This window comes from Panthera tigris, chromosome D3 (genome assembly GCF_018350195.1).
Source record: "Panthera tigris isolate Pti1 chromosome D3, P.tigris_Pti1_mat1.1, whole genome shotgun sequence".
Taxonomy (NCBI): Eukaryota; Metazoa; Chordata; class Mammalia; order Carnivora; family Felidae; genus Panthera; species Panthera tigris.
The window spans coordinates 76,419,998-76,434,898 of record NC_056671.1 but is presented as its reverse complement, the minus strand read 5'-3'; the positions used below and the strand labels follow the sequence as shown (position 1 = coordinate 76,434,898).

The window sequence follows — 14,901 nt, the reverse complement described above, 5'->3', positions numbered from 1 at the left end:
TGTGTATTACAAATACTTGGTCAAGAAGGAAAACAACCCCTACATTAACACCAATCAGGAACTTCCACATTTGTTGTCTCTTTTAAACCTCACCACAAACCTGTGAGCTTAACACTTTTACCCTCATTTTTTCACCCACGAGCAGGCTCAGAGACGGCTTCTGACCGCCCCCCAGACACGTCAATCAACTGCCCAAGCTGCCTCTGTGGGTCTCCAAAGCTGCCCTCTCTCTGTGAAGCTAGTGCTTCAAGGCACCGAATGGAGACACCGTCTCCAAAATTTTCAGCAAAAACGTTACATCATTAGAAGCATTTAACTGCTTGTTTGGCTACATGGACTTTTAAATTGTGCAAAGGTATTTTTTTAAATTCCCATTATGCACAAACAAAGTGATCTGATATGCTAGTCTCCACACCTAATGACAGCATCACATACCGTCACATCAAACAGGAAAACAGCACTATTTCACACGATAGCAGCGAAGGCTGAGAGAGGCAATGCTTCTGCGATGGGATGTCAGTGACAGTAAACGAAGGCATTCTTCAAGGTGAAGTGCTACAGAGAGACAGGAGATTCCACTGCAAGCATACTTGTCTGTGTGTAAAAACTCCTATCTGTGTCAACACTGGGGGATGCGGAAACAAAACACCCATAAAAATAGTTGAAATTTTGTTACATGGTATTGGAATATTCTCATGTGATCACATGATCACATTAAGAAACTGTTACTGTATTCAAGGGAAAAAATGTTTATAGGATCCAATCAGACGCCAAGGGAGCCGTGCCTGGGTGGCTCAGTCGGTTAAGTGTCGCTCTTGGTTTCAGCTCAGGTCATGGGTTTGAGCCCCCTGTTGGGCTTTGCACTCACAGTGCAGAGCCTGCTTGGGATTCTCTCTCTGCCCCTCCCCTGCTCTCTCTCTCTCTCTCAAAAATAAACTTAAAACAACAACAACAATAACACCCAAGGGCATGAAAAGAATACTAGCTTTTTTCTTATTCGTTACACTGCTGTTGACATGTTTTTAAACAAAGGGGTGGTTTATACATATATTCATAGGAAAGTGACACCAGCTAATACTATTGTTGAGATTCTTCTGTACAGTAAAATCATCTTCTCTAAAAGAGGTTCAAACTAAAATTACTCCCCTCGACCAACAGAAATAGTTGGGGTATTCCTTTGTCATTTATAGTAAAGTGAATGTTTAATCCCAACAGATTGTTATTACTACACTGCTTCTGTGAAGTGTAGGTCCGCTGAGAGGGCGCATGGAAAGGCAGAGACCTTAGGGTGGAAGTAAAAGGGAAACACCCCCTTCCCTGATAGTATACGTAGTGGGTGGGAGAATACCTGTTTTGGCCCCCTGACCCTCCTCCCTCTGTTTCCACTAGAAACCATGTCCACAAGCAACTGGAGACAGCCTCTGAAACTTTCCAAGCGCCCAGTGTATTGTTGTTACATCCACAGTGGACCTTGGACACTTAACTTAATGGGATCAGAGAACTTAGCTGGTAAAATACAGAACCTAGTTGTGACTCTGCCTGAAACGGTGTTGAACAGGGGCACCCGTACTGGCAAAGAGTGATCCTACCTCCTCGGAAAAACTCGAATACAGTTAAGCAGTCTGTAAGCAAACCAAACAACTCAAAAACTAAGAAAAGAAGCTCTCCTTTATTTTTTTTAAAAAATTTTTCATGTTTATTTTAGAGACAGAGAGACAGAGCACAAGCTGGGGAGGGGCAGAAAGAGCCAGAGACAGAATCTGAAGCAGGCTGCAGGCTCTGAGCTGTCAGCCCAGAGCCCGACATGGGGCTCGAACCCACGAACCATGAGCTCATGACCTGAGCTGAAGTTGGACCCTTAACCGACGGAGCCACCCAGGAGCCCCCAATAAGTTCTCCTTTAAATGACTGGTTCATAATGCCACAAACAGGATAGCTCAGTTCTAAGCCCTCTGAAAGATCATAACGGATGACTACAAGAAGCAATTCGACTTCAGTGCAAGGGTGGTGGGCCAGATGGAAAAACATCAGCGCAATGGGTTTCCGTGTATTTTTCTTCCCCAGGAATCTAGCTGGTTAACATTTTTTGAAGTCATGTTACATGTGAGGTTTACTCCCAATAGGATGTGTGGGAGCAGAGACACAGAAAAATACTCAACAGGATAACCTTGTACTAAGGTCGAAGGCACAGACTATACAAGATGAGCACATTTGTAAAAGGAATCCTGAGTGGTCTGCCCAACGAAGCAAGATTTCTCACGTCATTTAAAAACCAGACTGCAAAGGATTTTAGTCAATTTCTCACGTGACCTAGTAATAAAGTACCCTTTCCACCAAAGCAGCAGATATGTGAACCATGAAAAAAGCCTGGTGGCAGCCAGACTGCAGACGTCCAAGTGAATGTTTTCCCTCAAGATAAATAAGGCCAGGGTTGCTGCTGCCTACGCCGAACACCCCTGCCCGTACGAAACGCGGACAAAGTGCTGAATGGGGCCGACAGGTCCGTTACGTGACAAGTTTTGTTTTTGCTTCATAAAGAAAAAAGTTGTTGCTTAGAAAGCGCCAGCTGCTGACCAACCATTTGCTAATTCATGTATGTGAACAAAAATACACAGATATATAAAAATTCACATATGAGCTTTGCGCAGTGGCAGTATCGTAGCCAATGAGGTTTATCTGAGGCGCGATTATTGCTGATTAAAAATTCACATATGAAAACCACACCTATAAAACTGTGACCAAACTTGTTCTCAAGAAAAGCTCTTTATACTAGATCTTAAGTTTCCAAATTTGAGGAAATCTGTTTCCCACTTTAATAGCCCTTTCGAGGGCTAGCCCTTGTATCAACCCATAATTTTTAGAATATTCTATTTATTTTCTAATTACATTAGAAATCTCAAGCCAAATGAGACTTTATATAAATCCCATCTAACGTCGACATCCAACTACAAAATGGTTTAAGTTTTTGGCAATAGAACTGAAGAGTTATCAAAACTTTAGGAATGCAGGGTCGCTGGGGTAGCTAAGTGTCCGACCCTTGGTTTCAGCTCAGGTCATGAACTCACGGTTCGCAGGTTCAAGCCCTGCATCGGGCTCTGCCCAGTCAGCAAAAAGCCTGTTTAGGATTCTCTCTCTCCCCCCGCCTCTGTCTCAAAATAAATAAACTTAAAAGGAAAAAAAAAAAGCTAACTTTAGGAATGCGTTTTGCTTACCAAACCTCAGCTGGTAGGTGGTCCAAGTTCAGCATGGAACTGTGTCGCCCAGTGACGCCTACAACTGTTTGACACACTTTCTTGGGATGAAGGTCAGAAGTATTGTAATTTCAAAATGCTACCGAAATGTGTACAATTATATAAAAATGGTATTGGCTGAGTTCAAGACTAAAGCACTTAGACATGTCCTAACAAAAGGGTTAGATATTAAAAAAAAAAAAAAAAGTATGGAAGAGAACAGAAGAAGAAACATTCATATGATACCAGGAAAACTATCGTATTTGCATTTAGCATCTGATTACATCCTCAAAATGGTGACAGCCAATGATGGAGCAGTGTGATACAGTTTGCTTGAACAGCCAAAAACATTTCTGAACGCACAGCAACAAAAGAAGATACAATCCCACAGTAATACTCAGCCATGAGCTTTGAAAAGTCACACTGCACAACTAAAACCCAAACAAAATGTTCCCTACATGTTTCATGACCATGTCCTCCAAACCAGTCATCCCACAAACCCGGGGGGGGGGGGGGAGGGGGGGTGGGAATCCAATTCAACAGACAAGGAGCGTGTTGTTGAAACAGAGCCCTCAGTGGCTGGTGATTACCAGGGAAGGGAAAGCTAACTGATGCAACGCTTTTCATCCCACTATCAACCATGAAAGCTGCAGAGTCATCATTTGCTTGGTGAAGTTAGCAGCTGTCTTCCCGCACTCCATTTCACGGAAAGGGAGACCGCAGGAATACAAGAGAAATAAAGGCCAAAGTCTGTTCTAGGGCGTCTGTTTCCACAGCTGGAGACGGGGCACTCGCTATTCTATACGCAGCGTCTGGCTTAGACACTCAAGTGGCCAGTGTTCAGCTGCACGGCCACCGCCACCTGACCATTAACAAGTCCCCAGGCAGTTTTGCCCAGCCCTGGCCCATGAGCCCATCTGCTTCAAAAACACACTTCTTACTGTCCCATTAGCGTGACTACTCTTCTGCAGTACTCCTTAATGGGACAAAAACCCAAAGACAATAAATTATATAACCAGGGCCAACCCTCCACAGCAAATGGGCCATTAAGAAGAACTGATCAGACTTTACATGCACTTAGTTAAGAGCTGCCACTCAAGTGTTGCAATATTCTCTCACCTTTGTTAGACCTGATTATTTTTAAATAAAACTGTTATCGCAGGCTACGCGCGCAAGTGACTGGCTTTTAAATGCGTTTCCAATGTCAACACGTTGAGTCACCGGCAGATTAAAGTAATAAGTTTTTTAAATTCTTTTATTCAGAAGGTGGAAAGGGGTGGGGGTGGGGGTGCAAGGATTGTGCGGATCTTCAAAACTTCTGAAGTCAACGTTATTCGACTTTTAGGATCTAAAGAAACGGTATCTTCTTAAACGCTAGCTAGTTTTATGGGCCTCTACCAAATACGGGGCTACAAATCATGATCTCAGAGCTCGGCCAGACATTGTTACATTGGCCCGAAGGAGGGAAACTCCCAGAAAGGAAGAGGATGAAGTCTGTTTTAATTAGGCTGCCGAAGAAGCCTTCTGGCTTGACTCAGTCCCTGCAGACCCGCGGTCACACCGACACGCACACCAACTTACCGGGGCGCCAGCTACCGTGGAACCGGGGCTGCTGGCGTTATTCTCCTCGGGATTCTGGGGGGCTTCTTCCGGCCCCCGAGTCACGAGAATTCTGAAGTGCTGTTGCCCCGCGTTTTGATCCTGCCTGATCTTAAACGTGCAGCCCTGCCCCTGTGGCGTCCTTTCCACCGAGTTCGTCCTGTGGATTTCGGGAGCCCCCCTGCGGCCCCGAGGCGGCGTCTCCGGGTGACCCGGGTGGCCTCGCTCTTCCGTGGGGCTCCCGCGCTCCGCTCGGGGCTGCGTGGGGTACGAGGTGCTCCTCTCCAGCCGGATGCGGGGGTACCTCACCAGCCGGTCGCCCTTCGTGCCGGTGAAGCCGAAGTTGAAGTCACCGCCCAGCCCCGGAGCGCCCGGTTGTGGCTGCTGCAACTGGAAGACGAAGCAGCGCTTCCCAGAGCTTCCAGAAGCATCCGGAACGTGCTGCAGGGACCAGCGCCTGGGCTCCGGCGCCGAAGGGCTGCTCTGGCCGTCGGCCCCGAAGGGCGTCAGCCTCACCTGGCGCACATCGGCGCTGGAGGCGCGGTGCTGGATCCGCAGCCCGCCGCCGCCGCCGCCGCCGCCGCCGCCACCCTCGGGGCCCCGGGCGGCCTCCTCGCGGCCTTCGCAGGCGGCGGGGCCCGGCGCTTGGCGGCCGCACGTGCCGTTGAGCTGCGGGCCCGGGGCCCGGGCGGCCCTCGGAGGCGAGCTCCCGGGGGGCTCGGGCTCCGGGGGCTCCGGGCCGCCGGCTCGAGGTGCCGAGCCCGCATCGCCGTCCAGGCCCTCGGGGGGCGCGCCCGCGTCGGGGGCGCCGTCGGCCGCCTTGCGCTGCAGCGAGATCTGCACGGACGAGCTGCGGGTGGGCCGCGCGTCGAGCGGGCCCAGGAGCTGCGGGATGAACATGGACGTGCTGCGCTTGAGCGCGCCCACGGCCTCCTGCAGGCCGCCGCCGTCCTCCGCTCCGTGCTGGGCGAAGGGGTGCGCGCCGCTCCTCCGCGGGAGCGTGTGGAATGCCATGAAAAAGTCGTCTTCCCTCTCCTGGTCTAGGATCTCGGACTCGGGGGCTGTGTTGCTGCGCCCAGAGCCAAAATGAAACCGAAGCCGATGGGCCATGGTGCCCAGGGGGGCAGGGAGGGAGAGGGCGAGCGGCAAAGGCAAGCCCGGCGCTGCCAGAAGTCAAAAACCGAAGGCACAAACTCCAAGAAAAAGTGTCCCATCTGCCAAACCGTTAGCACTGCGGCACCAAGAGCGACAGATAGCAGAAATAACCCAAGTGGCAAGCGGCATTCCAGGCATGATTGGATAAGAGCAAAAAGCTCTCATCCACACTGTGACAGAGGGTAGGATGGCCAGAACCACATGACCACGGTCTCCCCCTCCAATGCCAGCTTGTGGACTTAGTGGAGTTTTTCCCCCCTCTCCTGCTCTCTCTCTCTCTCTCTTTTTTTTTTTTTTTTTTTTTTTAAACAGCAAGAGCCTGAAACAGCACCTTCCCAGCTGCTGCTTTTCCATCAGACAGGAGTGGCCCCAGCAGGGAGCTCTCACAGCTGACTAAGGCAGCAAACACAGTCCAAGCCATGCTGCTATAAATCTAAACCGCATCAAATTCACGGGACAGTTCTTTCCGAACGAGGCAGGGCGCTGGGACTCTCTAACCAATGCTCGAGACCGGGAATTGAACACATGAGCACACACTGTTATTTCCCCACCTCCCCGGCAAGCCAAATTAACGACAAGGAAAAATTCCCTGGCTGCAGGAAAACCCTTTCACAAGCATTGGATATTATGTTTCTCTGTTATTTATGATATCACCACATTACCACGATGGAATGCAAACTAATAAAAGGTACTATAAATATGATTACACACCCCACAGGACTAGTGTCCCTTTATGCTAAATAATTAGACCATGATCTACAAGTAACAAAATAGCTAAGTGGAGGGAGGCACAACTCAGAACGCTGTCAGTTAGCTCTCTGCCTCCTACTACTGTATTTTTCATTGAAAAGGGCTGGGGGTGGGGGGTGCGATCTCACACATAATATGACTGTCAGACATGGAGGTACCAGGGACAAGGAGCCCAGCTGGAGAAAACATTCTCTTCTATGCCAGATGGGAGGGAAAACAATCACCGTCAAGCCCCCCCCCCCATCCCCACCAGAAAAGGAAGGAAAATTGAAGAAGGGTGTGAATGTGGTTTTTGTAGTGAGTTAACTTAAATACCATACAGAAAAAAAGGCTGCCCGGAGCTGTTTTCCGGTGAGAAGTCAGCAGTATTATCACAAACATGGAATCTTACCATTTTTGTGCAGAGCCAAAATGGACCTAAGTAATAAAAGCCCAAGTTCAAAAAACTGTCGTCGGATTTGTAGTCAACTTGGATATATTCTGTGTGTTTCAAACTTACTATTTTTCGTGATCCAGAAACGTCAGTTAGTTAACAAAGAAGCTTATTTAGAAGGCAGTAGAAAATGGGAGGGAAAAATACCAAGCTGTAAAGAGTGACAAAAAGTTTATTTTAAAATCCGCAAAGCATGACTTTGTCAACAGCTCTGGAATTGAGGGTGTAGAGGATTAACCCTGTGTTTACATGCATCCAAACCTGTTTTCTAAAGGCTTGTGTTTAAAAATGCCAAAAATGATCTCCATGAGAGAAATGGAAACTGGTTTGTTTAATGCTGAAAATGCCAAGTACCGCTACGGCCATGGATTATCTTAGCTGGATTAAGAGCCAATGAAGCAAGGAACACCACCACCAGCATTCAGTGCCTGGTGACTACACTGAAAACAGCCTGGGGCCAAGTTAGGGAGCAGTTACCATAAAGCACAATTTTGCAGACCAAGCGTCTATTCATTCACACCTGATTGCTTAGAGCTCTGCATTCAAAGCCCTTTCGGGTTTGGAAGGATAGTTTAGGGTCCACAGCAAGGTCATCTCAACAACAGTCACTGTTTTAGACAACGGAGATGGGAAGTGACTTTTTTTACAGCGAATTTCTCTTTTAAAAAGAAAAATAATCAACTGCAACGCATCTGCCAAGGGGCAATTTTTCCTCGATGCTGAGCCTTTTTTCACTTTGGAGAGGTGTTTTTATTCTCAGTACACGAGAGAATAAGGATTAGCATGTGGATGGATCTATGTCTCCACAGACTGACACTACTGAACATTGCCTGGTTCAGTTATTTGCTGGATGAGACACGGAGCGCCAACAGGCGCGCCCTCCTCTGAATCTCTCATTCAATTTAGTAAGAAAGTAACTTCAGACACACAAGCAGAAGAAGTGACTTCGTTATTCGGCATTGCCACCTTTCTTACCTTCTCACCTAAGGTAAGAAACGCTGAGTTCAATGTGAAGCCATCAAGACTCCATATATTCCAATAGAAAATGCACCAGTACCGTAGGCCAGAATCGGTTGGCTTTCCAATTTGAAGAATAATACCAAGGCCAGGAGATTAAATATCCTCCCAAGTCCCATCATAAGGCTAAAAGGCCCGGCTATTCACCACCATCGGCCTGAGGACTTAGGAGGACAGCAGACCCCACCACAGTGCTACCCCTGGCTGACCTGTCTCAATTCGGAAAAGGCTCTAGGACTCGCTCGTCTCATGTGCAAGGGCAGAGAGTTAAAGGCATTGCATTTTAAGGCTCCTCCTCAAACATTCTATTAAGTTTAAGCTGCTCAAAAACTTGGGAGTTTCAGCTTAAATCAGCAGCAAGAAGGATTCATAAGACCACTCCTTTGTTTCAAGTTTTTGCTTAAGTTCTAGTTAGTTAACATATAGTGTAATATTGGCTTCAGGAGCAGAGTTGAGGATTCATCGCTCAAATACAACACCCAGTGCTCATCCCAAGTGCCCTCCTTAATGCCCATCACCCACCCACCTCCCTCCATCAACCCTCAATTTGTTCTCTGTAGTTCCGCGTCTCTTTTATAAGGTTTACCTTTTTTTAAACAAGAACACTCCTTTTAAAGAAATATACACAAGTTTCATGGAAAGTCAATTTGAATACAACTGACAATAGACTACAGTGACTTATGATACCACTTTTGAGAGTTCCTTAAAGGCTTACACAGAACATAATTATGTTCCTCTTCATAGCTGGAACATTTGGCTTGTGGGTACCTTATGAATACACTCCACTCTAGTTAGCTGATTCTGCCAAAAGCCTTGAAGCCAAATTTGCTTCTGAAATTTCATTTTTAAAATGAAGTCTCAGTCATATATATTATATAAATAGATATGTAATATGGCCATATCTCACCTATCAATCTATATATAGAATATCTGTATGAGTTTCGCGTTTCAGGCGTATCTTTGGTTCTTTAAAGGTACCTTCTATGAATTTCCCTTGAGAAGGTACCACTTTTCAAATACAGCTTAATTCTGCCTGCTAAATATAGACACGCTTTTTGCTATATAATGTTAATTAGATTTTTGCTTTCCCAAAGAGAATCACCATAGATTTGCTATTGAGTGGGTAAAAGGGTTGTAGTCTGGCTTATATTTAAAAGTGCCTGAAAGGTTTATTTATACGAGTGATGGCTTCTTTACAGATGTGCCTACTGTTGGATAGCCCCAATATAACAGCATAGGCGTAGGCTCTGATGTATCACTAGTGTGATTTTCATTGATACAGACTGTGATGAAAACATGCATATATACAAATAAATTTCCTGTCCTAGCCATACGAAAGTATTTGTCGGAATCATAAAACAGTAACAGGACAAAGACGGTCTTGGCGGTGGGGGTGCATATGTACTACTAGAAATACAATACAGATGATAGAATTCGAAAATGCTGCTTTAAAATTCAGTTTTTAAAAAATGAAGCAAAGATCGAGAGCTAGGACCCACTTACCAATCTGTTTTCATCAAATACTTCAAACAGGAGTCTGTGATTAGATGGGTTTACCTATAAAGGGGACACAAATATTATTTTCAAAAACGGGCAGGAATGGTTCAAAGGTTAAAAGAAGACAAAGAATAAAATGCTTTATTATGCACCCAGGTCACTTGTGTAATCTAAATAATTAGCTTCCCCTTTTGTAAATCCTGTATCTAGTAAGTCACGTTTTCTATTATTGATTTCTGTATTATTCTATGCCTATCTATGCTATTCTGTAGGTGTATTAGCAGAAAAAGCTTTCAGCTGCAAAGGAAATTTCAAATAGTTTGAGGGAGCTTCTAAATCTCCTCTACAGGGGCGCCTGGGTGGCTCAGTCGGTTAAGCGTCCGACTTCGGCTCAGGTCATGATCTCGCGGTCTGTGAGTTCGAGCCCCGCGTCGGGCTCTGTGCTGACAGCTCAGAGCCTGGAGACTGTTTCAGATTCTGTGTCTCCCTCTCTCTCTGCCCCTCCCCTGTTCACGCTCTGTCTCCCTCGGTCTCAAAAATAAATAAACGTTAAAAAAAAATTTTTTTAAATCTCCTCTACAAAGACATGGAGACCAACGTGACATCTTCACAAAGGTCTAGGCCTGAGGAAATCTCTTAAGCCTATAACGATATCGATAATAGCCACGACAAAAATGAAGAAAATAGCAAAACGAGCTATTTACCCCTGCATGCTCATTTTGTAAGGCACTGTCTGCTTATTAAATATTAAAAACACATGATCTCATTTAATCCTGACAGCAACCTATGATGGAGAGCTGTTCCCCCAATTTTGCAAATAAGGAGCGAAAGTAACTTGCCCAAGAGCCCACAGCTGGTATGCACAGCAACTAAGGACCCCAACCAGGTCCGACCTGCTGGTCTCCAGAGCCCATGCTTTGAAATGAGAACACAGAAATAAAAGATGTCCTCACTTCCAGCAACAATGGGGTCAACGTCTGAGCTCCTGGGCTTTCAGTATGTTTTTGCTTCTCTTTACCAAAACCTCACCAAAATGGCAGGAATCATCATTCTGGCTCGACAGCCATTTATTTATGACCAATCACATGTGAGACATGGCGGTGAGCACGCTTATTTACATGATCGCATGTAAATCCTGCAAACTACCCGATCAAGTCAGGACTTGTCTCTCCTACGGGAGAGGTAAGGAACCCACAGAGAATGCGTCCTCAGATGGAGTTCTAGGGTCACAAAAGTTGTGGGTGGCAGAGCCAGAGATGGGATTCAGGTCCACTGTGATGAAGTCTGGGCTGCTTCACGTGGGAAGTAGAACGAAATACAGTTTGAGAGGACAGCGCAGCACGGACTGCATTACGGGCTTCGGGCCCCGTGGCCTGGCCTCAGCTCAGTGATGGAGCAAGCAGATGGACAGGGGGTTTAGGATCTGTCTAGAAGCTCTGTGAAGGTCATGCATCCACAGGCCCACAGGCTGTTGCAGGAGCGGCACACAGTAGGTGCTCGGCAGAGATCTGCGGACTGAATAAAACAAAGCCCTCCTTCCTTGTTTATAAAGCCAAGAAAAATAGAATTTACAAACATCTATAGCCAAGATAAGTTGACACAATCTTGGATGGACTAAAATTTACATAAATGTGACCCAGGTGTTAAGCTAAAAGGAGTCTAAGTAATTTGGAGTTTTACAAGTGGAAAGCTGTATCTGAGACTTAACTAAGGGCCAATAACATCTATCTGGCCCCATTAGCTTTTCAGTCCTTCATGAAGTAATTTAAAAAGCATCTGGTAGAGGCTACACATAGGATCCACCGAGTATTAAAATATCGATGCCATATTTCAGCTCTGAACATAATAGAAAACAGATGTCGTATACAGAGACCTAAGTTTGCACACATAAAATACTATTGTGATTGAAAGGAAAAAATCAGGACCAATTGTAACGGGTCTAATGGTAATATTGTTCTTTGGGAATCTACACCAATCTGCAGATCTCATCTGCAGCATTTCTGGAGTTAAATAAGTTTTTAATATAACAGCTACACAGACAAAATATATTTATTTTGAAGAGATTAAGAAAAAAAAAAAAACAAAACCTTTCTTTCAATAGCTGAGCAGTTTAGTATTTCCAAAATTTTTAGTAGAAAAAATATAGGAACCACCACAAAAATTCCTTGAATAGTAATCTGTTAATTCACAGAATTAAGTTACTTCTACATATAACTCTTCTAGGTGTTATAGACACAAGGTTGAGGAAATTTTACCAAATACAGTGATATTTAGAAGTCCAAAAGCAGTTTTATCCTACACTCATCCATGCACACCACATATTTGAATTACAAAACTCTCCCTTCCTAACTGGGACAGGACTGGTAAAGTTTAGGATTCCTTTTAATCATGTTGCCTCTATTGCTTTATTTTATTTCTAAAATCATTCATAATCCGGGGTGCCTGGGTGGCTCAGTTGGTTAGCATCCGACTTTGGCTCAGGTCACGATCTCGCGGTTTGTGAGTTCAAGCCCCGCATCAGGCCCTGTGCTGACAGCTCAGAGCCTGGAGCCTGTTTCAGATTCTGTGTCTCCCTCTCTCTCTGCCCCTCCCCCACTTGCACTCTGTCTCTGTCTCTCAAAAATGAATAAACGTTAAAAAAAATTTTTTAAATAATCACTCATAATCCATGCCTCATAGAAATAAGCCATTGTTTTAATTATATTTTACCTTATTGTGAAAGAAACCTTTGAGTAGAAAAGCTAAAATATGGTACTTAAATAACTTTCTTTTTACTTCTCTAAAATATCTCCAAATGAAACAAGTCTAGATTTTGCTACTCCAAGTCAGTCTTTGAAAATTAGGCCACGTGAGGTGGCTACCAGGGCGGGTCTCGAAAAGAATTTCACATAAAAATTTACCAGCTTCCACTCAATTTGAATCTGTAGTGATAAGCTATCAATCTAATTAACAGTAACAGTTATTATTACAAGAAAAATGGAAAACTTACTCTAAAATAAAATTCTTCATTCCACTTTGGGTTCAGCGTCTGGAAGAGAAATTATCTTGTAATATCTTTTACAGTCTTTGAAACATGAACAGTTACTAATACAAGGCAGTCCTTATAATTTGCTTGAACATTTTTTTGTGATTAAAAATAATAGCTAAGAGATCTTCAAAATGGCAATAAAAAGAAACAGTCAGTTATTTGAGACTATTCTATAAACCAAACTAGATGGGAAGGGATGTATTTATACAAAAGATGATTCATAGATAAACCACAAATTGCATGCTATGCATCAGAACAATGTCAGGGGCCTACAAAGAGCCATCATCATGAAAACATAAACATATCCTTCAAGAAATTCACATTGCTATCATTATTTCATCAAGAAGTTAATGAACTTTGTTCACTTCCCTCAACCTAGCACAACTCTGTTCTGGAGAGCAAGGAAGCAGGTGGCAGAAAGGTGAAAGTATTCACTATTTATGTAAACACTGAAATCTGAGGAATATTTCATAAAGAACAGTACTGATGATCAGATTATAGTACATGAAAAAAAACCCGCCAGTTAGGAACCAAAAGTGAATTTTCCCATTTCCCCCCCAAGTAACCAGTTTTTAAAAAATCTTCACCCCTCTATCCTTCAATCCTTCTGTACCCATTCCTCTGTCTGTCCATCTATCCATCTCCATACCCATCTATCTAAATATTTATCTCACAAGGACATGGAGAGGATACTTTTGTCCTCAGTATGGACAAAAGGGGGACCGCAAGCATCCCTTGAAACAGACACTGTGAAAGAATACATACATACACGTTCATGCATTTGGACACGCATAACACTCTTAAGTACATCTCTCAAAAACCGTATCTAAAACCTGAGACTGAAAAATCACCACCTCACCGAAGTCTGTGTGCGTTTCTAGTCTGAATGAGATTTGCCTTTATCCATCCACATCCTTTCACGCACTAGTACACGAAGGAGCAGAGACGGAACACAAACGAAACGCACCATAAAAAACAACAAACACAGAATTCACACAACACCGAACTGGCTTTTTTCTTTTTCTTTTTCTTTCTTTTTTTTTTTTAAACTCAGCACTTCGCCCACCCACAACTCAGGAGGGAATCCGATCCGGATCCGAAACGACGGGGCTTCGTACTTCTCGCTATGAATGGAGCCGGGGATGGTAAGGAGTGGCAGAGAGCAGAGAAGAAGGGAGAGGTGCCGGGCAGGCGGCCGCAGAGGCAGGGCAGGACCGGGCCTGCCGAGGGCTGCTGCGGTCCCCGACCCCGGCGGCCCCCAAATGCACGGAGCGACAGGCAAAAAGACAGGTGAGGGAGGAGCGCACGAAGGACCAGGCGGCCGGCCACGAGGCAGGGGGAGGACGGCAGTTCGGCAAACCGAGCGAACGCGCGCAGCACAGAAATACTAACCCGGAGGCTGCGAGCGAGCGAGGCGCGGCGGCCCCGGCTGCGGCGCTCCACCCGCTACCGCTACCGGGGCGAGGAGGGAGGCGGCGGCCCGCCCCGAGCACGAAAAGCCATCTCGGTATCCCCGGGCGCGGCGCCGCTCGCTCGGGGGGCCGTGGTTCCCGGCTCCCTCCGCGTGCGGGCGCCCAGCTCCCCGGCTGGCCCGCGCCGCGAGGCCCCGCCAGGCGGGCGCCCCCGCTCCCCGCGCTGCCGGCTGCCGGCTGCCGCGGGGACAGCGCCTAACTCCGGGGAACAATGGCCTCCGCGCTTCGCGGGAGTCCTCCCGGCTAAGCGAAACCCCGGCTCCTGTTTGCAAAACAGATTTTTAATGCCGGTCACAATGCCAGGTGGAGGACGCTCAACGGTAAGCGGTGCCTTCTACATACACAACGACCCCGTCAAGGAGCTCGGGTGTCTGCACAATAGGAGGAGAGTTAGCGTTTTGTTAAAGCCACCGTGTTCTCCAGGAAATGCTTGTCACCCAAAGTAGCAGACGATCCACCCCACAGAGGTGATAGGGAAAATACTAGTAATGGGTAAATCCTGAAGCGAAGATGAAAACAGTACTTTTGATTTTTTTAAAAAACCTACACTTTCAATAAGTGCCCCCAAATACGGAGCAAAAGCTTATATTTACACACACACACACACACACACACACACACACACACACACACAAGCACGCACACACGGAAACGCATAAATAAATTAAAATATAATTATGGAAACATCTGTAATGAAATCGTGTAAGATTTAGAAAATAG

At 45.7% G+C, this 14,901-nt stretch overlaps 1 protein-coding gene and 1 pseudogene across 3 annotated transcripts in view; one reads left to right on the top strand and one right to left on the bottom strand.

Moving 5' to 3' along the window:
- Nucleotides 1-14,901, bottom strand: part of NEDD4L (NEDD4 like E3 ubiquitin protein ligase) — a 341,173-nt gene that overhangs the window by 141,386 nt on the left and 184,886 nt on the right. For all 3 annotated transcript variants that reach the window (XM_042962037.1, XM_007080469.3, XM_015536836.2), the window contains 2 exons: nt 12,671-12,709; nt 9,688-9,741 (listed from right to left, as the gene is read on the bottom strand). In XM_042962037.1, coding sequence (XP_042817971.1) covers nt 9,688-9,741; nt 12,671-12,709 — 93 coding nt within the window. The remainder of the gene's footprint in view (nt 1-9,687; nt 9,742-12,670; nt 12,710-14,901) is intronic.
- On the top strand, nt 2,637-2,755 carry LOC122232875 (annotated as a pseudogene).